Source organism: Caretta caretta, chromosome 1 (genome assembly GCF_965140235.1).
Source record: "Caretta caretta isolate rCarCar2 chromosome 1, rCarCar1.hap1, whole genome shotgun sequence".
In the NCBI taxonomy this organism is placed as follows: Eukaryota; Metazoa; Chordata; order Testudines; family Cheloniidae; genus Caretta; species Caretta caretta.
The window spans coordinates 76,477,183-76,500,837 of NC_134206.1; the positions used below are offsets into that span (position 1 = coordinate 76,477,183).

A 23,655-nucleotide genomic window follows, 5' to 3' on the forward strand; every position below is an offset into this window, starting at 1 on the left:
TCCAGGTCAACTACTGATTATTTCAGAAAATTAGTAACATTACATTTTGAAATTGATATCATCTGCTCTCAGATAATATGCACAGGTAGTCAGTCTATGCTCAGCCTATACTATCAGATTATGCACATGTATTCTAACGAAAAAGCAGCAGGAAATCATTGCAAAGTCATTTAAAAAAGAAGATGCTAAAGAAAAAAAAAGCTGTATGCAGAAAACAAAGTTTAAAAGTAATGCAAAAAGAAAAACAATAGTACAACTTGTAACTCAGGGGGATGGACAAGATGACCGAACAGGTCTTTTCCATTTCTAGATTCCATGATTCTATAACAATTCTATCGAAATAGGCAAGATTACCAGAACACAGTACAGATAGGTCAGCTTTTCCATACCTTATAAATGTTATATTCTGATGGTGAATGTCCTCTGGACTCTAAATTGCTTTAAGAGAAAAAAATCCTTCGCTTAATAGCAGAGAATTAAAATCAAAGGATATTTTTGAAGCCTACTTTAAAATGCTGTAGCCTTTTGTGATCCCTTTTGTCTCTCAAGAAGAAGAGTTAACTTACACTATTTCAAAAGTTGTGTGTAATCCTGTTTATATCATCAATGCCACTGAAGTACAAATAACAAATTAATTGGAATGAAATCAGGATGCCTTGCTTTCCATTAGGAAAAAAACATATCAAAGTTTGCCAATGGAAAACAGTAAACTTGGAAGGAAAATACATTTTATTTTACAGAGGATTATACATTTATGTATATAATTATTTCAAAGGATTACTAATGAATTAAATTAAAACCCAAACTATTATTATTTTTAAACTATCCAGTAGTTTTGTCTCAATTTCACTCCAGGCAGGGAAACATGCCACCCATCTCCTGCCAACAATTAATACTGACAAAAAATAAAAAATATAATAAAACAGTGTTGAGGTAGACTGGGGATGGGGTTGCTCAAATAAATGGTAAGTTTATTCAGAATCTTCCACCTACAACTCACTAGTCCAGATCCATCTCAGTTATTACCATCTGACAACTCTAAGGTAGCCTTCATCCAGCTCCCAGTGGAGAAGTGTATGTAACACAAAACCATCAGCATGGTTGGCACACTTATTGACAGTGTCAGGAGAAAGGTAAGGGATGCAATAGACAAGAAAACCATTATCCATTGACTTCTATGGTCATTTCAGGGCAAAGATAACTTGCGCTAATGATGCCTATGTTTTACCATACAGAAGAACCCCAGAGTTACAAACACCAGAGTTATGAACTGATCAGTCAACCACACACCTCATTTGGAACCAGAAGTACACAATCAGGCAGCAGCAGAGACCCCCCGCCCCCCCAAAAAATCAACCCCCCCCAGCAAATACAGTAAAATGTGTGTTAAATGTAAACTACTAAAGAATAAAGGGAAAGCAGCGTTTTTCTTTGGCAAAGTAAAGTTTCAAAGTTGTATTAAGTCAATGTTCAGTTGTAAAATTTTGAAGAACAACCGTAACGTTTTATTCAGCGTTATGAACATTTCAGAGTTGTGAAGAGCCTCCATTCCCAAGGTGTTCATCACTCTGAGGTTCTACTGTACCTACTCTGTGGATAAAGAGAGAATTTCATCTTCAAGGTAGCCAATCTAGCAAACTTCACAAGTATCACATTTAGTTTAAGTATTATGGGCGGCTTTCATTCATCAGTTTAAGTAAAGAGTAACTCCAAAAATATTCCGTGAGTTACCCTGATATAAGACAGGTGTGAAAGGAGAAAGAGCCCTGTATCTATATGCTACTGAACATAATGGGCCTAATTTTGACCTTTCATTGGTTGTACAATGGTGTAACACTATTGACTTCCACTGACATGAGAATATATAATATATAATGTAATATACCATATTCTCATATCAGTGGATATCAAAGGAGTTACATTGATGGAGGTCAAAATCAGGCTGAGGGGACATACTGGCCGCCACTTCCAACAGCTCCCATTGGCATGGCCCATGGAACGATCGGCCGAACCTGCAGACGCGGCAGCTAAACAAACCAGCCCGGCCCAGCAGGGGCTTTCCCTACACAAGTGGCGGAACAAATCTGGGAACCACTGAGTTAGAGAATATGCTCTCTCTCTCTCTCACACACACACATACACACAAACACACACACTTTGATAATCTAGATATTTAAAGGGATATCTGAAATCTTCAGATAACTGGAGTTTCAGAAAAGGAAAATTTGGCTTGTATACAAATTTTGAATACTGGGGACAAATTTTTTTTGGTAGTGAGGATTTAGATAATCAGGGCTTACCTTTTTATATAATTGTTGACGGATTGTGAAGGGTTTGCATGAAGCAGTAATGTGACTGTAAGCACTCTGGAGTGCAAAAGTGTGTGCATGCACTAATCACCCCGGTAACACTTATCTGAGGCAGCCTTGCAGTGCACACATGCTACAGATGCTATTACTGCTGATGAATGCCACTCTTGCCAGTGCTTTTAAAATTATAAGCCTTTCGCCACTGACACTAAGCTGATGTACCTCCCATCCGTATCCTCGAGCATAGATGAGGCTCTCCTAATACATGAGAAAGTGTAGCGTATTTTGACTGTTTGATCAAAAATAAAAAGTAATTCAGGATGCCAGTGACAAAAAAGAAAATCAAGACTGCGCTTCTGGGTCAATCTTTGCAAGTTTCAGTTTCCTTTTCTTCTCCTCCCTCCACTCAACACTGTATTTGGTTGTCACTTTTTTAATTTTAGAATTCTATATCCAATTTTTATTTTTCATATACAAGCACACCATGGAGTGACTGAATATTGTTTTTGTATCTGCATATGAAACATTTTGGCAAATCACATTTCTTTTGAATTGCTGCAATTCAGGAATCACTTAACATTGCTTGCCTACTATCTATCCTGGCAGCATCCATCAAACACACATAATTACTTATTGCATTGTTCCTTTAGCTCAAAAATACTGAGGTTTTCAGAACAAATTATACATTTCCAAAACAAATTACATCTCTTTAAAACTTAAATTTCTTACCTAAACCATGCCTATGTGTTGACATTGGGGGTAAGACAGTCCAAGCCTTGGTTTTTGGATTGTAACATTCAACAGTGTTTAATGTCTTTAAACCATCCCGGCCTCCAATAACAAAGAGTTTGTCATCAATGACAGCCACACCAAACTGCAGCCTCCTGCCATTCATCACTCCAGCCTGGATCCATATATTTGTCCTGAGATCATACTTCTCTATAGTTGTAGCACCTGATGAGACATATTAATGGGATAATGTATTTACTGTATATGGCTTCATATACCCCGCCACCCCCAAAAGGTGAGAGCTTCACTTAGTTGTCAGCTTGTTTTGTGAGTCTTATCAAACTTTTTCTGTGTATTTAAAGCCATTCGTAAAATGAATGAGTGATTCATTTTTCTGTGTATTTAAAGCCATTCGTAAAATGAATGAGTGGTTCATGCTCATGAATGAGTGATTGATGCATCTTTTCCTGGAAGAGAAATAGGACCAAATGGCCACTCCAGAATTAGAGTATCATTAGTTGAATAACATTATGTACTAGCTTTATGATCTCTTTTACAGTTCAGTGGTATAACTCCTGAAGATCACTAACCTCATTACATTTGTTCAGTATCCTACATAAAAAAAAAACCTGTGAAATTAAGTGTTATTTTCATTAGAGATGGGAAGTTACTATTCATATCTGGGTCTATACTTCCTTAGGTTTTTTTAGTTCAGATCTATGTTTTGTTTGTTTCAGACCCAGTATGATACCACAGACTGTCACCTAGAGACTTAGAAGTAACAGAGTTAAAGTAGATTTATTTATACATCCAACAACGTTTCCTTCTGAATATGGTTATTTGTTTTACTTACACATCTGACACCAAAAGCTGTAAAGAGCAAAACATATAAAATAATTCGGAATCTTGTCATGATTAGCTGGTAAGTTAAGAAGCTTCTGCTGCTAAAAGTAACTTGCATATAACAAGGAAAGATGAGAAATGCAATAAACTTGGTTATAAGAAACACAGAGATAAAGAGACCATAATTAACTTAATCAAGTACAAGTCTAACAGAATAATGCAGTCTATTAATTTAAATATGCATATAGGAAAGGTTAATCTAAATCCAGATCACAAATATCTAAATGACAGATGGTTTTAAAGTAATCCATAGGAAATACATATAATAATTAATATAATCTGTACACCTTCAGTGTTTTATTTTCATATACATTCACACATCTAACATTGCTTTATCTCTAATGATTAAGTATCCCTAGAGAGAAAATCAGCATCATTACCCTCTGCACTTAAGCTTCACTATCCTATTTTCTTTGGACTGTAATAAAAGGTTACAATTCTTTGGAAAACAATTCTTTCAGGATTCATTCATTCTTTGGAACAGAAGAAGTAATAAACAAAACAAAAACAAACATTGTGGAAGCAGTAGTTTTGTTAATTGAACTAAAACAGATGTGATTTAAATTCAATTTGTATCGAAGTTTAATAGAGCAATAATAATGTAGATGCTCAACTGGATATATTAAATCCCCTGTTAATTTTCTGAAGCTATAAGAAATATGAACTAATTTCCACATTCAATTAACTCAGGTTTTTTTTTTTTTCTTCTGCAGATCTTAATTTAAAACTGTGAGTTGCATAAATAAATTAATCTACAGAACAGAGAGAACTTTAATATAGTTGTTTGGTGATATTGCATGGTGTATTAACACACATTGCTGATGTTACATTTCAGTGTTTGCATTACTAAGAAGCATTTTACATGCTGCAGGTATTGATTTTATAACTGGCATGGCACTCGAATGTACAGGTTTTCTATCTGGCAGTTAAAAATACAGTTGAGATATTTTGCAATTTTGATGGCAGATCATACCCAGTAAATATTTTTACACTATGGTCAGTTGCACAGTTTCCTATTTTCTAATATTGGCTGAGTTTTAAAGTTTGACACAATGTTTTATTTAAACTCTAATTTGAGTGTTTGATCCTGCTAGTGTTCCATGAATGGCTGACTGCCAGTTTTTTTCCAGCAAATTCATATGGAAGCTAGCCAAAGGCCAGCCATAAGATCATCTGACTGAAGCTAATATCCTAAACCCAAAATAATCTGGAGTCAGGCCAGGGTATGGGATGGAAACAGCTTTAGTTGCTCCTATGGATGATCTCCGACTCTAACTGGGTGTTGGATAGATCTCCATTCTCGTCCTCCTGGACCTCTCTGCAGCATTTGACATCACTGACTCAGAGACACTGGTGTCCCACCTGAGAGAGGTGGCAGTGGTCCAATAGAATGTATTAAAAATGGTTTACATCCTTCCTGGAGAGACACACTCTCAGAAAAATGATGGGAAATTACATTTCTGCCAGTAGCCTGCTTCCTGTGGAGTCTCACAAGAACCAATTCTCTCTCTTATCCTGTTCAACATTGTCATGCAGTCACTAGGTGAACTGGTCAGATGACATGGTCGCAAGTGCCAGGAATATCCAAATGGCACAGTGCTCTTTCTATCCTTCACAATATATGTCCATATCACTACTATCAAGATGGTCATGTGCTTGGATGAGGTCTACTCATAACTGGCTCTGTGGATGAGGGGAAAGCAGTGGATGTGTTGTTCCTTGACTTTAGCAAAGCTTTTGACACGGTCTCCCACAATATTCTTGCCAGCAAGTTAAAGAAGTATGGGCTGGATGAATGGACTATAAGGTGGATAGAAAGCTGGCTAGATTGTCGGGCTCAACGGGTAGTGATCAATGGCTGCATGTCTAGTTGGCAGCCGGTATCAAGTGGAGTGCCCCAAGGGTCGGTCCTGGGGCCGGTTTTGTTCAATATCTTAATAAATGATCTGGAGGATGGTGAGGATTGCACCCTCAGCAAGTTTGCAGATGACACTAAACTGGGAGGAGAGGTAAATATGCTGGAGGGTAGGGATAGGATACAGAGGGCCCTAGACAAATTAGAGGATTGGGCCAAAAGAAATCTTATGAGGTTCAACAAGGACAAGTGCAGAGTCCTGCTCTTAGGACAGAAGAATCCCATGCACTGCTACAGACTAGGGACCGAATGGCTAGGCAGCAGTTCTGCAGAAGAGGACCTAGGGGTTACAGTGGACGAGAAGCTGGATATGAGTGAACAGTGTGCCATTGTTGCCAAGAAGGCCAATGTCATTTTGGGATATATAAGTAAGGGCATAGCGAGCAGATCGAGGGACGTGATTGTTCCCCTCTACTCGACATTGGTGAGGCCTCATCTGGAGTACTGTGTCCAGTTTTGGGCCCCACACTACAAGAAGGATGTGGAAAAATTGGAAACCGTCCAGCGGAGGGCAACAAAAATGATTTGGAGACTGGAACACATGACTTATGAGCAGAGGCCGAGGGAACTGGGATTGTTTAGTCTGTGGAAGAGAAGAATGAGAGGGGATTTGATAGCTGCTTTCAACTACCTGAAAGGGGGTTCCAAGGAGGATGGATCTAGACTGTTCTCAGTGGTAGCAGATGACAGAACGAGGAGTAATGATCTCAAGTTGCAGTGGGGGAGGTTTAGGTTGGATATTAGGAAAACCTTTTTCACTAGGAGGGTGGTGAAACACTGGAATGCGTTACCTAGGGACGTGGTGGAATCTCCTTCCTTAGAAGTTTTTAAGGTTAGGCTTGACAAAGCCCTGGCTGGGATGATTTAGTTGGGGATTGGTCCTGCTTAGAGCAGGGGGTTGGACTAGATGACCTCCTGAGGTCCCTTCCAACCCTGATATTCTATGATTCTATGATTCTATGGTTGAAGTTGAACCTGAGTAAGACAGAGGTTTTGCTAGTAGACAGAGGAAAACTCTTTGTGCAACTCTACAGTGCAGTCTGCTCTAGTTGAAGGTACACACCTAATTGTCAATTCAGTCCATAATTTAGGGATGCTCCTAGATTTCTCACTGACGTTAAGCTCCCACATTGTAGCATTTGTGAGTAATGCTTTCTGCCATGTTAGCAGTCTCTATCCCATCATAGCACACAATGTTGTGGTCTTCAATATAAAACAGGGGTTGCGGCTTGTTCAGGGTAAGCCTCTGGCGGGCAACGAGACGCTTTGTTTACCTGAAAAAAGAAAAGGAGTACTTGTGGCACCTTAGAGACTAACCAATTTATTTGAGCATGAGCTTTCGTGAGCTACAGCTCACTTCATCCGATGAAGTGAGCTGTAGCTCACGAAAGCTCATGCTCAAATAAATTGGTTAGTCTCTAAGGTGCCACAAGTACTCCTTTTCTTTTTGTGAATACAGACTAACACGGCTGTTACTCTGAAACCTTTGTTTACCTGAGCATCCGCAGTTACGGCAGCTCGCAGCTCCCAGTGAGCATGGTTCACCATTCCAAGCCAATGGGAGTTTCTTCACTGACTTCCCATTTTAGAACATCAAGTCAAGTTCAAGGTCTCAATCCTTATTTTAAGGGCACTCAGTGGCCTGGGATCAGCATATCTAAGAAATCACCTAGCACCTCAGGTTGAAGACCGTGGTTGACAACTCTGCTCCTCTGCCACAATTTGGCACTTTGTATGATAAAGTTAAAGCTTAATTATGCAAGAGACAGAGCTTTCATGAGAGTGGGTCTGATACTGTGGAGTTAATTCCCCCAGGAACTAAGGATCATCACAAACATCACCACTTTCCATTCCAAGTAAAAGGTGAATTTCTTTGACCTTGATTTCTCTAACATAAAAAAAAAAAACAAATGAACATTGGAGTGTGTACATATACCAAAACACAACACTAAACTGAACACAGATTTTTTTCCACTGGGGAAAGGATGAGAGCAAGAATGAACCACATGTCATGGTGGTTGATGCACTACTGGAAAGGTTCTTAGATACTACAGTATCACCTCTCAGAAGCTCTGAATTCTGTGAAATTAAGGCCACCTCTCCACTACCAAACAGCAATGAGAAAATTATCTTAATCATTTCAGTCTGAATGAAAGTGGGGCAGACAGGAATGGGGCAGAAGAAACTGTTACTTAGGGCTTGGCTACACTTGCAAATTAGAGAACATTAAAGCATCCCCAGGTGCCCTAACTCCCGATCCATCCACACTGGTGTCACACCCCAATGGCCCCCTCCCTCAGTGATTAGCTGGGAGAGACAGATCAGCATTGCATATTGCTAAGGCTGTTGCAAGCTTCTCAAGGCATTTTGGGAAGGGTCAAAGGTGCAAGTGTGGAGTGAAAGATTCCGTTGCAGGCTGCAAGAAGCCAAAGGGGGAAGGAGAAAGAATGGGTTAACTCAACACTGCAGCTAGCAGGCTCAGTCCAAACATAAGATGCTGGCCCCAGTCCAAGGTCATGGAGCCTGACAAAAAGTCTGCAGCTGTATTCATATCTTAGCCAACCCAGACAGCCTTAAAAAAAGGAGAACTAAGCTGAACAGGATTGAAAAAATTGCAAAACCGTGAAGGCCAGCGGGGGGGGGGGGGGGGAAGGGGAAGGACGACGACGACAAAGTTTTGCGTCCCTGGAGCCAATGTGTTTTGGAAAAGCTGAGGTGAGGAGGCCACAGAGACCTGGTTTGGACTGGTACACAAAGCATGGGGAACAACGGTCACTAAACAAAATGCCCCCAAAAGAACCCAGGACTTAAAAACCCTTCTGAGAGCAAAGGCAAATCGGAGATCAACAGCAGACCCTGGATGACCCGTGCGCACAGGACAGAACTCCCATCCACCCCTCCCCCTCTTCTTCTTACGTTACACCCAGGCCTGGCCAGCCTCGGGTAGTGCAGGTGTGTGTAAGAAAGTGGGTTAGGGCTTGGGATTGGTGCACTAATGCTTTATTCCTTCCTTTGAATGACATGGGGACCTCCCCTCGGCACTCTCCACTGTTATTTTATTATTTTATCAATAAAGCTTTAAAACTTAGACACTTGGTGTGTTCTGTCATCTCCTCCCCTAACAATCCTGTGGCCTCACCCTGATCACCTAACACCTCAGACAGATTGGTAACAGAAATCTGTCACAGTTTTGGTGGAGAATTGAGGACGGGGGGAGCCCCGTGGAGTGCACCAATTGGTCTGCCCTTGAGATTTTGCGTTTGCTCTGCCTGGCATTGTTCGTATTTCATGTTAAGGATTTTATAATGACAGGTGTGCCCCACCCTCAGTCGTAGCATGGCTGAGAACTGGAGAGGGGTTTAGCATTCCTCTCTCCACCCCGGTCAGTGAGGGAAGGGTGCAGGTGGGTCAACACTCGTTTGTAGGAGTGCTGGGCAATAGGAGGTGGCTTAGAGACCCTCGCTCCACGTGACAGGTATCCTTGGTGCATAGCTCTCAGTCGTAGTATGCCTAAGTTGAAGAGAAGAGCTTAGGGTTTCTCGCTCAGCCCAGGGGGGCATTTGGTGTATGGATCCTCGGTGGTAGAGAACCGAGTAATATGGAGTGAGGCTTAGTGTCTCTCCCTCTGGCCCAGTGCGGTAACACTGGAAGCCCCGGTGCTGGTGTGAGCTACATAAAATCTCAAGTAATTAAAAAATCTTAAAAATTGTACTAAGCAATTGTAACAACATGTTCAGGAAACAGAAGGGTACAACTGCGGACTTGGGAGTCCCGCAGTCATGGGCGATGGCATCAACGATAGGTTCAAGTCCAGACGTATGGGCATTAGGGAGTGTGGACACGGTAGTCTGGCTGCCCGGTCAGCTGGCATCATGGGAGGCAGGTGAACCTAATGCCCGAGCCACGGGGGAGGCAGCAAAGAGGGACGGGACCCTGCTACCTCTTTCAAAGGGAGGTAAAGACCTCTCCTGTCTGGAGAAGGCTCTCATCAAAGTGGGATGCAATCCCTGGGGTTCTGTGGCAGAGCTTCAAAAAGGCATGCATACTTGGCAGATTTACTAAATTTATATTCCAAGTATAAAAAGCAAAGCAAAGCAAAAAAAAAAAAAAAAAAAAAACCCACCAACCTATTAAAACTTAACTGCCCCAAATATATTAAAAATGCAATTTATATAGAGCTATATAAAAACAAAGCAGTATATATTATTAAAAAAAACATGGAAACATACCATGCTACTTAAATAAAATCCCATTAGGGGTCCAAAGGGAGCCACAGTAGGTTGTACCTGTCACACTGGCAAGGCACTTAGAGTGCCTTGACTCTGCAGCTCAAGCACTCCTGGTAATCCACCTCCACGAGAAGCATAACACTTGTTGCGCCTTGGCTGAAACGCCCCACCGTTAATGTGAACGAGGTGTTGCATTACTGTGCTTTGATTGGCCTCCGGAAACGTCCCATAATCACCTTAAGTCAACTGGCCACTCTTGTCATTGTTTTGGAATCGGCTGTAGGAATATGGATATGCCTTTTCAAAGCTCCGTTTCTGACAGCCAGCATGCTTATCTGCTCCGGGACAAAGCAAGCCATTAGTATGGAATGTTGCTTGCTGTGAGTGTGTGAGAGAGAGTTGGGGTGGAGGGGGGTCTGAACTTACAAGACAGCATGCTGACACACTCTCATCACCCCAAAAACCCACTCTCTCTCCCCCAACATAAACACAACACACTCCCTGTCACACTCCACCCCACCCCCAACATTTGAAAAGCATGTTGCAGCCACTTGAACACTGGGATAGCTTCCACAATGCGCTGCTCTTTGTGGCATTGCAAGAGCTGCTAATGTGGCCATGCCAGTGCGCTTCCAGCTGAGAGTGTAAACACTTGGCAGAGTTTTCCCTCCTGTGGTCTCTGAAGGCTGGTTTAACTCCCAGCGCTGTACATCTGCAAGTGTAGCCAGGCCCTTAGTCCTGCTGAAAGTAAATTGAATATTGATGGTATTCAGCATGCATGTGCAAGGCTTTATAGACTTGATGTGCTTTACAAGCATGTGTGGGCAACAAAATGTTTTTGCCATAGTAAGTTTTTCTAATATAGACAAGGCTAATGAAAATTATATGCAGAGTGCTTCAAGCTTGAGCCTAGATTTTGTATCTTTTGATGTGTAACCCCTTTGTGGTTTAGCGAGCATGGCCCTTTTAAATGTTTTCCTTAATGGGGGTACTGCTGATTGTTCCAAAAAGAGAAAGTGCTTTTGGGAGGCGGGGGGAGCAGAGGGAGAGCAACAGGTTGTGTGTTGGGAGCTCCAGACAAGAGGGCTGCAGCAAGCAGGCCCTCACAGAGTGAAGCAGACACGAACCTGCCTGAAGCCTGGGAGGGACAGAGCAGCCAACCAGGGGAGAACCCAGGACAGGAGCCAGGAGGAGCACTTTGCAAGGGAGAAATCACCCAAGAAGGACAAACCAGAGCTGGACCCAGTATCACTGCTGCCCAGAGTTGTACAGGGCTGTGAGTACTGGGGCTTGTGACTTTGCATTGGGAATAAGGAGGGATGCTGTTAGCTAGCTAAGTGCAGAGATGGTCACTCTGTGCAGAGAGCGGCAGAAGAGGGCAGCGATGGGGGTTGCTGGGGAAAGTTCACTGGTGCTGAAGACGATCAAGAGCACCCAAGACTCACCACTTGCCTGGAACTTTGCCCAGAATTCCTGAACTCTATGTGCAGACACATTGCTCAATTATCTGCCCTTTCAGACTGTGCTACCACTGGGCCGGTCGGCCCTTGTGTTGAACGAAACCCTGTTTTATTGCTGCATCTTCCACCCTGTTGTTTTTCTCCTTTTATCCCTCTGTAAATAAATATTTCCCTTTCCTATATTCGTTGTACTCTCCCGGTGTGTGTGTTCACTCTGGCTTGGAATAGGTGCCCCTGGGGTGGAAGGGACTTTCCCTGCTGTGTTCCTGCTTGTGCCTTTTCTTGGCTAGAGCTGCCTGCAGAGTACACTCCATCTTGGCCATGAAGGTGCTACAGTTACAGACGGTTTTGCTGTTCCTGATTCCTATTCAAGTGAACTAGTATTGGTAGAGCTCAGATGCACAACAGAATGGAGAACACCTTTCACTTCCAGCTTGCTAGAAAACACAGCAAATTCCTCCTGCAGGATGATCTTGGGAAGTAAATCAGAAGCAATGCAGAAAGCTCTGAGTTTGTGCATAATGTTGCAGCCCAAACTCAAATTGGATGAGACATCACAAGCATATTAATTCTATGTTCCAATCCCTCCACTGACTCACAGTCTAGTTTGGTTGCCAGTTCAAGTTCAATTTTTATAAGAAAAAAAATTGCATCTCTAAGAAAGCTGTCTCCCTTTTGCCAGAATGATAGGCCTATAAGGAAAAAGGGAGGAGGGAAAATGAAGTATAGGTGTATATCTCAAGCAAAGCCTTTTGTACCTGGGAAGGGAGAAGAGCTAAGTCTTCAGGTTAACAAAGGACCTCATCAAGTAGGTCTAATTTACTTACAAAGCACCAATATTCTGTGGTGGTGGGTCCTATAGGCCAAATCTTCAGACCAATAAATATACTGCATTATTGATTTCTTTTTCTCTTACTCTTCAGACACTTTTAAGGTTTACTCTGCAAATATTTTAGAAACCAACAGTTTTTATAACATTGCAACTGACAACATAACTAAAATGTTGAGTGGAATTTATAATTTGGGCAAAACTAAGCAAACACAGAACAGAACTCTTAATGGATCATTGTGATAATTACACACTGGCAGCTCTGTGAAATGAACTGTAGGGAACATTTTGTATTTAAAACTTCCAAAATATAATCTTTCTATGAAAATCTTAGCTTGAGTTCTCATTAGCTTGATGTTTGGAGTTTTACAATTAATTATTTGTGCTTAATTTCTACAAGCTGCTACTATGCAGACTACTACTTTATTGAATAGAAATGAATGCTGAATAGTGTCTCTAAAAATGTTTCTGGATACAACAAGAAACAAACCTTCTTGTGTCCCTAACTCTTCTCTCTCTCCTTTCAGTTAACCCTCACTGTGAAGATATGTACTGATCCTCTTTCCTTTAATGCTCTCCACTCTTGACTTTCTTATTTTTACTCATTTTTTTCATGTTCCTCACCAATGGTCATGGCCATACCATTGAACTTATCATGAGAAATGCCGTTTCTGCTTGATCTCATCTAGACCAGCCATGTGTTAATTATATTTGAACAATTTTGCTGTTAACTACCCCTTTGAAAACCTACTATCTCCTCAAACTCTTAAGCATCTTGATTCAGATTCTCAAGGATGAATTAATCTCTCAGTTCCTCCTTTCTGTCAGTGATTTGTACTGATAGATTAACATACAATGCCCTTAAATAACTTGCTTCATGGTAGGGGCAATGCAACTTGTTAAATTCATATATAGAATCGTAGAATATCAGGGTTGGAAGGGACCTTAGGAGGTCATCTAGTCCAACCCCCTGTTCAAAAGCAGGACCATTCCCCAATTAAATCATCCCAGCCAGGGCTTTGTCAAGCCTGACCTTAAAAACTTCTAAGGAAGCAGATTCCACCACCTCCCTAGGCAACGCATTCCAGTGTTTCACCACCCTCCTAGTGAAAAAGTTTTTCCTAATATCCAACCTAAACCTCCCCCACTGCAACTTGAGACCATTACTCCTTGTCCTGTCCTCTTCTACCACTGAGAATAGTCTAGAATCATCCTCTCTGGAACCACCTCTCAGGTAGTTGAAAGCAGCTATCAAATCCCCCCTCATTCTTCTCTTCTGCAGACTAAACAATCCCAGTTCCCTCAGCCTCTCCTCATAAGTCATGTGTTCCAGACCCCTAATCATTTTTGTTGCCCTTCGCTGGACTCTTTCCAATTTATCCACATCCTTCTTGTAGTGTGGGGCCCAAAACTGGACACAGTACTCCAGATGAGGCCTCACCAATGTCGAATAGAGGGGGACGATCACGTCCCTCGATCTGCTCGCTATGCCCTTACTTTTACATCCCAAAATGCCATTAGCCTTCTTGGCAACAAGGGCACACTGCTGAGTCATATCCAGCTTCTCGTCCACTGTCACCCCTAGGTCCTTTTCCGCAGAACTGCTGCCTAGCCATTCGGTCCCTAGTCTGTAGCTGTGCATTGGGTTCTTCCGTCCTAAGTGCAGGACCCTGCACTTATCCTTATTGAACCTCATCAAATTTCTTTTGGCTCAGTCCTCCAATTTGTCTAGATCCCTCTGTATCCTATCCCTGCCCTCCAGCATATCTACCACTCCTCCCAGTTTAGTATCATCCACAAATTTGCTGAGAGTGCAATCCACACCATCCTCCAGATCATTTATGAAGATATTGAACAAAACCGGCCCCAGGACCGACCCCTGGGGCACTCCACTTGACACCGGCTGCCAGCTAGACATGCAGCCATTGATCACTACCCATTGAGCCCAACAATCTAGCCAACTTTCTACCCACCTTATAGTGCATTCATCCAGCCCGTACTTCTTTAACTTGCTGACAAGAATACTGTGGGAGACCATGTCAAAAGCTTTGCTAAAGTCAAGAAACAATACATCCACTGCTTTCCCTTCATCCACAGAACCAGTAATCTCATCATAGAAGGCGATTAGATTAGTCAGGCATGACCTTCCCTTGGTGAATCCATGCTGACTGTTCCTGATCACTTTCCTCTCCTCTAAGTGCTTCAGGATTGATTCTTTGAGGACCTGCTCCATGATTTTTCCGGGGACTGAAGTGAGGCTGACTGGCCTGTAGTTCCCAGGATCCTCCTTCTTCCCTTTTTTAAAGATTGGCACTACATTAGCCTTTTTCCAGTCATCTGGGACTTCCCCCGTTCGCCACGAGTTTTCAAAGATAATGGCCAATGGCTCTGCAATCACAGCCGCCAGTTCCTTTAGCACTCTCGGATGCAACTCGTCCGGCCCCATGGACTTGTGCACGTCCAGCTTTTCTAAATAGTCCCTAACCACCTCTTTCTCCACAGAGGGCTGGCCATCTATTCCCCATGTTGTGATGCCCAGCGCAGCAGTCTGGGAGCTGACCTTGTTAGTGAAGACAGAGGCAAAAAAAAGCATTGACTACATTAGCTTTTTCCACATCCTCTGTCACTAGGTTGCCTCCCTCATTCATTAAGGGGCCCACACTTTCCTTGGCTTTCTTCTTGTTGCCAACATACCTGAAGAAACCTTTCTTGTTACTCTTAACATCTCTCGCTAGCTGCAGCTCCAGGTGCGATTTGGCCCTCCTGATTTCATTCCTACATGCCCGAGCAATATTTTTATAGTCTTCCCTGGTCATATGTCCAACCTTCCACTTCTTGTAAGCTTCTTTTTTATGTTTAAGATCCGCTAGGATTTCACCGTTACGGCAAGCTGGTCGCCTGCCATATTTACTATTCTTTCGACACATCGGGATGGTTTGTCCCTGTAACCTCAACAGGGATTCGTTGAAATACAGCCAGCTCTCCTGGACTCCTTTCCCCTTCATGTTAGTCCCCCAGGGGATCCTACCCATATATGCCAAACTGCATGCTGCATACTTTAAAAGTACTATTTCAGGACATTGATAAAAGACATATATCATATTTTAGGGCTTTAGATGGAAGACTCTGCCTTTCGACAGTACTTTCTATTATTTTTTTTATTTTACATGAATTGACAAAATAACACAAATGTTTTATCTTATGTAATTACTCTTTTGTAGTCTTTCTGTGCCTCAGTTAGCCATCTGTAAAACATGATAATAGCACTTCCCTATCTCACAGGAGTGTTGGGCGGATAAATATATTATGGGTTATGAAGCTCTTTGAGACCTACAGATGAAAAGTGCTATGCAAACAATAGGTATAATTACTGTTGCTATTATCCCACCCCCCTTCTTACAAAGTAGAACTCCTATTGATGGCAGTGGGTCAATGGGAAAAACAGAGTGAATATGACTGAAGTATGCCTTTACAGCTGTTAAATGTCATGGTGCATAATGAGCAAGGTAAGACAGAGTTATGTTAAAACTGACATTTGTATAAGCTTTAGCTTTGATGGAAGTTTCAGCTCTCTACTGCTAGTAATATTTTGATAGCAATAGATAGTTTTCCTCTCATTCATTTTTAAATTCTTTTTGTTTTTTTGTTTTTTGAAGAAATGCCCCCTCCCTTTGTGCTGTCATGCCAGCTGTCAAGCCTGCTCTCTAGAAACTGATAAAATATTTACATGACCTGCAATGGAGGCAGTGTGCAGATTCCTTATAGCAGCTGATATGATTATTGGAAGGAGGTAGGAGTCCAGAAACAGACAGAGCATGATAGGGACTTTATCCAGTATGAGTTTTCATCCAAATCACTGAAGAAATCATAATTATTTCTCTACAACTTCCAACAATAGAAAAGTTTTTTGCTGCATGAGTTTATCACAGAGATATTTTTTCACACAAGTCTAATTTTCACAGTGAAGATAATTAATGTAGTCACATGTACAAGTGCTGGCACACTTGGAGGCAGAGCAAGCATATTTGCACCCTCTCCAGAGGTGACACATTGGAGGGGAGCACACAGGGTCACGTATCCCGCAATTTTTTTGACTGTGCCCCTTCCCCCAACTGGGACAGGCTGCATGAGGTGAATCGCGGTGGAAGTGAATCAGGGGGTGGAGATTGCACTCCCTTCCTGAGCCCCACCACGCGGGGCTGACTCTACTGAGAGAGCCTGGCCCAGAGATGTAGTTTGACTTCTGAATTTGGGGGGCATAGGGCTTAATAAAAATGTTTGTGGACAAAGAATATGGAAGTTAGACTCACAAGTGTGTGTACAGGAAGAGGCTACACGTTTACCCAATCACAGAACAGAGACAATGTTATGATTTATCTGACCATTCATTACTAAATAACACATCTTGATTTTTGAATTTTGGGCAATCCAGAATGCAATTGTTATGACAAGGTATCTGTTGAATAAATTTGAGGAAATTATGATCTGTCTGTCTATAGCCCACAAACAGAAAAACATGGGTCCCACTTGCTGAACAAGTTATTCACTCAACTCTATTTAAAATCAGAAGTTAGAAGTGGAAGAGACATATCGAGTTATCATGTTTATCTCCTATCAGACCAGAAGCACGACCATATTCCAGTACGTTCTTGTGTTCTTTATCTAGTCCAATTCCTTGATGGATCTTATAATTGCCTTTTGGACACTATTCAGCAGTGTAACAGGGCCTCTCCATTCACTCCAAATTTTCCTTTGCTCAGTTTCACCCCATAAATCTTAGTTATAGTCCTCTAGCATTGCCCTCATCCAGCCAATCTCAAATTTGCTCCACTGACCTTTTCCTGGTGACCCTCAGCACTAAGCATTTGGGGGGACTGAGCACTTAGCAGTGCGGGGTCCTTAGAGGCATCTATCTTGTATGAAGTTGTGCACCTAATAAAAGAGCTGGAAAACCACTGCTGTAAACAACATGTTGTGAGGAACAAATCTCAGATAGTTCAGTTCAGATATTAATTCAAACTTCTTTGTTTTATAGAATCATACTAGAAATTACATAACAACAGATTTGTGGTGCTTCCTGCCTGGTCAGAAATACCACAAGAACAGTCTTTCTCCCACAATTATTTTGTCATTTCTGTTTCCAGCCACAGTCTGGAACTCAGAGGGGGAAAAATATGTAAAATAGAGGGAAATAAAAAGAAAATGTTAATATATCAATTTCAAACATCAGAAAAGCTCTATAGCAGCAGAACTGGGCGAACTAATGTTTTTGGTTTGGTGGCCAAAAGCAAAACATTTCATTTCAGCTCCAAGGAAAGGAAACATTTTATTTCTGTTTGGGGTGGTTTATTACCTTTTTTTGGTTGTTGTTAAATCTAGCTAAATTTCTAAACAGAACATCATCTTAAAAACAAAAAGCCAGGAGGCCCCCAGAAAACGAGAGAAGGAATTTTGTTGGCCTCCAGCAGTGAGGGCAGCAAAATCTGTTCTCCCAGCGACCCTATCCCCCACATAATCCGCCCAAGGTGTCTGTCTGCAGCTTATCTGCCAGAGGCTTCCCCTCCAGCTTCTGGGCAATGGTCTCCCCACTCAGGGCAGCGGTGTCACTCCTGCCATGGGGCTGGCACCCTGCCAGGGGCAGCTTGGGGACAAACTTTCCCTTTGCTCCTGGCCCTGGGCTGCAGCAGCTTCTCTCCTGTGAGCCCCCAGGGTCCTGCCTGGAGTTCCCAGGGATGCTCTGGCCACCCAAGCCTTGTGAGGAAGTTTCAGCTGCCTTTGATGCCCCTCCCCCTTTCCCAGGAGTTCTCCTGGATGCACTGCAAGCGGCACTTGGGGATGCAGGGGAGCAGGAGCCCCCAGCTAGGGGAGAGAGCCCCTGGAGACCTGGATGACTCTTATTTTAAGCATGTGAAGAATCAGACTGAATGTCCACTAGGCAGATTTCACACAGCAATTTTTTGCAGTGCCACAGCATATTGCCCAAAGTGACTCTCTAGTTTGACATTTTTTTAGTATTCATAATTCATTAAGGTTTCCATAATTATCATTTTTTGTGGACTTCCGTTCTAGTTTATGAAATAACCACAGCGACTGACCAGTAATATTTCCTGCTGAGCACTTTTAACTACAGTCTTCTAATGATGCTCTCCCTAATGATGCTACTGTACATGAACCATCCTTCGCAAAACAATGCAGCATTTAAAGATATATCAAAGGATTGTAAGAAGAGATACTTGCACAATTTAGAAAACTGAAAACCTCCTGACTATGTTCATAGTCTACTTGCTGAAGTATCATCTCCTAATCCATGCACTGAGGTAGCCAAGAGCTAAGCAATGAGCTGTCTGTTCGTCCTCAATACCTCAAAAGGCAACAAAATTGCTGCTACTATTGTTTATATAGCATATTAAGCATTTGCTAGGGGTTTTACACACAAAAATGAAAAGAAAGTTCCTGCCCTGGAAAATTTACAATCTAAATAGATTTGGATTACATTTGCTATCTGGACAGTGGGTAAAAAAACCTCCCAAATGTAGGTCTTTTCAGTTTGCCAATGATTTGTTATAACATAATTAAAGGAATTACATTTTGGTGCTTTGTAAATCATTTGAAAGTCCTTTCATTTTAAAGGGTTTAGAGGGTACTACATGATGGTTTTACTGTGTACTTGTATGGCCTTAGGTTAACACTGGTTTGAACATTACTTAAAAATATACTAAAATAAAATTTTCATAGCCAGCATATGGGATGTTTCACAGTTACTGACCCACAGCTGTATGGCAATTTTTAAAGTTATGCAAATCCCTGTGATTTGATTAATTACTGGACTCAGAACCCCACATTAACATGACTTTGCCAAACACGGCTACCTCTCTCTCTCCCCATCAATTTCCTTACATGCTCTGCTTCTCTAAGCTCCTCTCAGCCTCCTTGCAATTTCTCTTTGCTCACACAAAAGCTGATCTCTCCACCCCTAAAAAGAGTAAATTATTTTGGAATTAAATAACATTTTCCCAAAAAAGCTCTTTTCCATCTCTTTTTTAATAACCGCAACATTGACCACCATTCCACTTTTTAATAAGTTTACACAAGAATTTGGGAGGGAAGAAAATAGTGGCTAGAGAAAGGAGATGAGAGAACAGAGAAAGGGAAGCAAAAGGGAGCAAGGAAGGCATGAGAGAGTAAATGGGTGAGAGGAAAAAACATGGGGCTGGCAGGTATTGGGGAGAGAGTAGGGACTACATGAAAGGGAAAAAGATCATATTTAAATATTGTAACCTGAGGCTGACCTCTGTTAACTTGATAATAATTGTATTTTATTGGAGGAGGAGATTAAGGATGCTCAAGTAGTTAGGGGGTTAGCCTGGATTTGGGAGACCCGGGTTCAAATCCCTACTGTGCCACAGACTTCCTCTCTGACCCTATACAAGTAAATTAATCTCTCTGTGCCTCAGCTTTCTTATCTGTAAAATGGGGATAATAGTACTTCTCTGCCTCCTTAGGGTGTTATGAGGATAAATGCATTTAAAGAGTGTGAGGTCCTTAGATACCATGATAATGACGTCAATAGAAGTCCCTAAGACATACATTAGCCTTGCGATTCATTTTCCTATATGCATCTCAGCTTTCTGTTATTGAGTTTAAATGGCTCAGGATAATGCTGCAACTTCATAAAGGCAGTACTCTTCAGTTATCATCTCAATAAATATATATGGGCAAGAATTTTGAAGTTAGGGATCTGACCCAGAATGTGCATTTTTCTAAGCACTGTAAGTGCTCCCAGCAGTGCTAACTTTTGTAGGCAGAATGAAAAATTAAATAATATTCTGAAATATAAAAGGAAATAGGTCTTATACTATTCTCTCAACTTCCAGCCATATACTATCATGTAAAGAATATGGAAACATATTTTACTTTCTGCTTACAATACTCTTAAACTATTGAACACACAAAAACCTATCATAAAAAAGAAAAACAAAACAAAACTCCAGACTCACAAATCAGAAAACCTCTAAATTCAAGCCAAACTCCAAAGTTATTGAAGGCTGGACTGATGTTAACTAATCTTTTGGGGTAAATTACAAAAATAATAATAATTGGAACCATAAATGCAAGGACTTGTTATATTTCCTGTTCCCAGTAACAGTAAATCCAAAGTTTATGACATTTTCACAAAGAAGTATTCTATCCACATTTAAAAAAAAAACAAAAAACCAAAAACAAGCCGACAAGAAAAAACATTTGTAAACTGATTTATTTCAACCTGTTATATTTTTAAAAAGCTCAAACTGTTCTTGCTCAATATTTATTATTGTTTCTCTTGCCTTAAAATGAAAACTGCAGAGACCTCGATAAATAGATGGAACATGGGTTTAGTTACTGTAGCTTCTGTAAATCCTGCTCTTTAACAGGATCCATTGTGAATCAGTTCCTGGACATATGCTTTTAATATTTTTGTCAGTGATATGGAAGAAAACATAAAATCATCATGGCAAGTTTCAGAGTGGCAGCCTTGTTAGTCTGTATCTGCAAAAAGAAAAGGAGTACTTGTGGCACCTTAGAGACTAACAAATTTATTTGAGCATAAGCTTTCATGAGCTACAGCTCACTTCATCGGATGCATGCAGTGAAAAATACAGTGGGGAGATTTTATATACACAGAAAACATGAAACAATGGGTGTTATCATACACATTGTAACGAGAGTGATCAGGTAAGGTGAGCTATTACCAGCAGGAGAGGGAAAAAAAAAACAATTTTATAGTGATAATCAAGGTGAGCCATTTCCAGCACCTTGATTATCACTACAAAAGGTTTCTCTCTCTCTCTCTCTCTCTCTCTCTCCTGCTGGTAATAGCTCACCTTACCTGATCACTCTTGTTACAATGTGTATGATAACATCCATTGTTTCATGTTCTCTGTGTATATAAAATCCCCCTACTGTATTTTCCACTGCATGCATCCGATGAAGTGAGCTGTAGCTCACGAAAGCTTATGCTCAAATAAATTTGTTAGTCTCTAAGGTGCCACAAGTACTCCTTTTCTTTTTATAAAATCATCATGGCAACTTTTCAGATGACACAAAGATTGCAGGAGTGCTAAATAATGAAGAGGACAGGTAACTGATACAGAGCATGCTGGATTGATTAGTAAGCAAAGAATGTGTAACAAACCTTGTGGATAGGGGGGAAGTGGTAGATGTGGTATATCTTGATTTTAGAAAAGTTTTGGTTACTCTCCCATATGACCTTCTCATAAATAAACTAGGGAAATACAACCTAGATGGAGCTACTATAAGATGGGTGCAAAACTGGTTGGAAAACCATTCCCAAAGAGTAGTTATCAGTGGTTCACAGTCATGCTGGAAGGACATAACGAGTGGTGTCCCACAGGGATTGGTTCTGGGTTCTGTTCTGTTCAATATCTTCATTAGTGATTTAGGTAATAGCATATAGAGTACACTTATAAAGTTTGCAGATGAGAGGAGGGGTTGCAAGTACTTTGGAGGATAGGATTAAAATTCAAAATGATCTGGACAAACTGGAGAAATGGTCTGAAGTCAATAGGATGAAATTCAATAAGGACAAATGCAAAGTACTCCACTTAGGAAGGAACAATCAGTTGCACACATACAAAATGGGAAATGACTGCTTAGGAAGGAGTACTGCTTCCACATCTGGGAGTCATACTGGACCACAAGCTAAATATTAGTCAACAGTGTAACACTGTTGCAAAAAAAGCAAACATCATTCTGGGATGTTTTAGCAGGAGTGTAGTAAGCGAGATATAAGAAGTAATTATTCCGCTCTACTCCACTCTGATTAGGCCTCAACTGGAGTATTGTGTCCAGTTCTAGGTGCCACATTTCAGGAAAGATGTGGACAAATTGGAGAAAGTCCAAAGAAGAGCAACAAAAATTATTAAAGGTCTTGAAAACATGACCTATGAGGGAAGATTGAAAAACTGGGTTTGTTTAGTCTGGAAAAGAGATGACTGAGAGGGGACATAATAACACTTTTCAAGTATGTAAAAGGTTGTTACAATGAGGCGGAAGAAAATTTGTTTTTCTTAACCTCTGATGATAGGACAAGAAGCAATGTGTTTAAATTGCAGCAAGGGAGGTGTATGTTGGACATTAAGAAGAACTTCCCAACTGTCAGGGTGATTAAGCACTGGAATAAATTACCTAGAGAAGTTGTGGAATCTCCATCATTGGAGATTTTTAAGAGCAGGTTAGACAAACACCTTTCAGGAATGGTCTAGATAATTAGTCCTGCCACAAGTGCAGGGGACTGGACTAGATGACCTCTCGAGGTCCCTTTCAGTTCTATGATTCTATGTATTTTAATATGGCCAATGTAATGTCATACATATAGAACAAGGAATATAGGCCACCCTTACAGGGTGGGGGACTCTGTCTTGGGAATCAGTGACTGAAAAAGACTAGGGAGTTATGATGGATAATCAGATGAATATGAGTTCAGAGTGCAACACTGTGGCCAAAAGGGCTAATATAAAAACGGGGGAATCACAAGCAAGAATAGGTCATTTATATTATCTTTTTATTTGGTAATGAAGCCAGTACTACTGGAAAGCTGCATCCAGTTCCGGTGTCCACAATTCAAGAAGGATATTGACAAATTGGGTAGGGTTCAGAGAAGAACCATAAGAACGACTTACAGTTATAGACTCAAGGAGCTCAATATATTTATATTTAGTACAGGCACTATCTTCAAACCTTCTGTAAGACTCACCTTCATTGACATGACTACAAAGCTTTGCCTACTCAGCTAGGCAAGTAATGATCTGTGTGTGTCTCTCCTCCCATTCCTTCCTTCCTTTTTCTACTCACTTATTCTTACTAATTTCTCTATTCCTGTCAATACACATCTTATCTGTACAATTAAAAATAAATCCATATATAAAAACAACAGGAAGCAGGAACCAAACATGTAATTAACAAACTGTGCCAGTCATTAACCATATTAATTTGCCTGTATGTTATATCACTGTCCCATACCCTTTTTCACTTTTAGTGTCTTTTAGATAGTAAGGGGCAGGGATTATCTTTTCTCTTTTCTGTGTTTGTAGAGAACCCGACAGAGAGGGGCCCTCATCCCAACTGAAGCCATTGCGTGCTGCCATCTATCATTAATATAGTATAAATGTTTACTAATAATAATATTAAAAAAAATACACTGGGACAGTTTTTGCTCTCAGACATGCAAAACTACTAACTTCAGAATAATTTGATATAAAAAAAATCTGGACCAATACGTTTA

General features: G+C 41.1%; 1 protein-coding gene across 1 annotated transcript in view; it reads right to left on the reverse strand.

Annotated features, from left to right (window-relative positions):
* KLHL1 (kelch like family member 1) overlaps positions 1-23,655 on the reverse strand; it is a 452,588-nt gene that overhangs the window by 103,701 nt on the left and 325,232 nt on the right. The window contains exon 7 of the mRNA XM_048851948.2: positions 3,039-3,263. Within this exon, the coding sequence (XP_048707905.2) occupies positions 3,039-3,263 (225 nt within the window). The remainder of the gene's footprint in view (positions 1-3,038; positions 3,264-23,655) is intronic.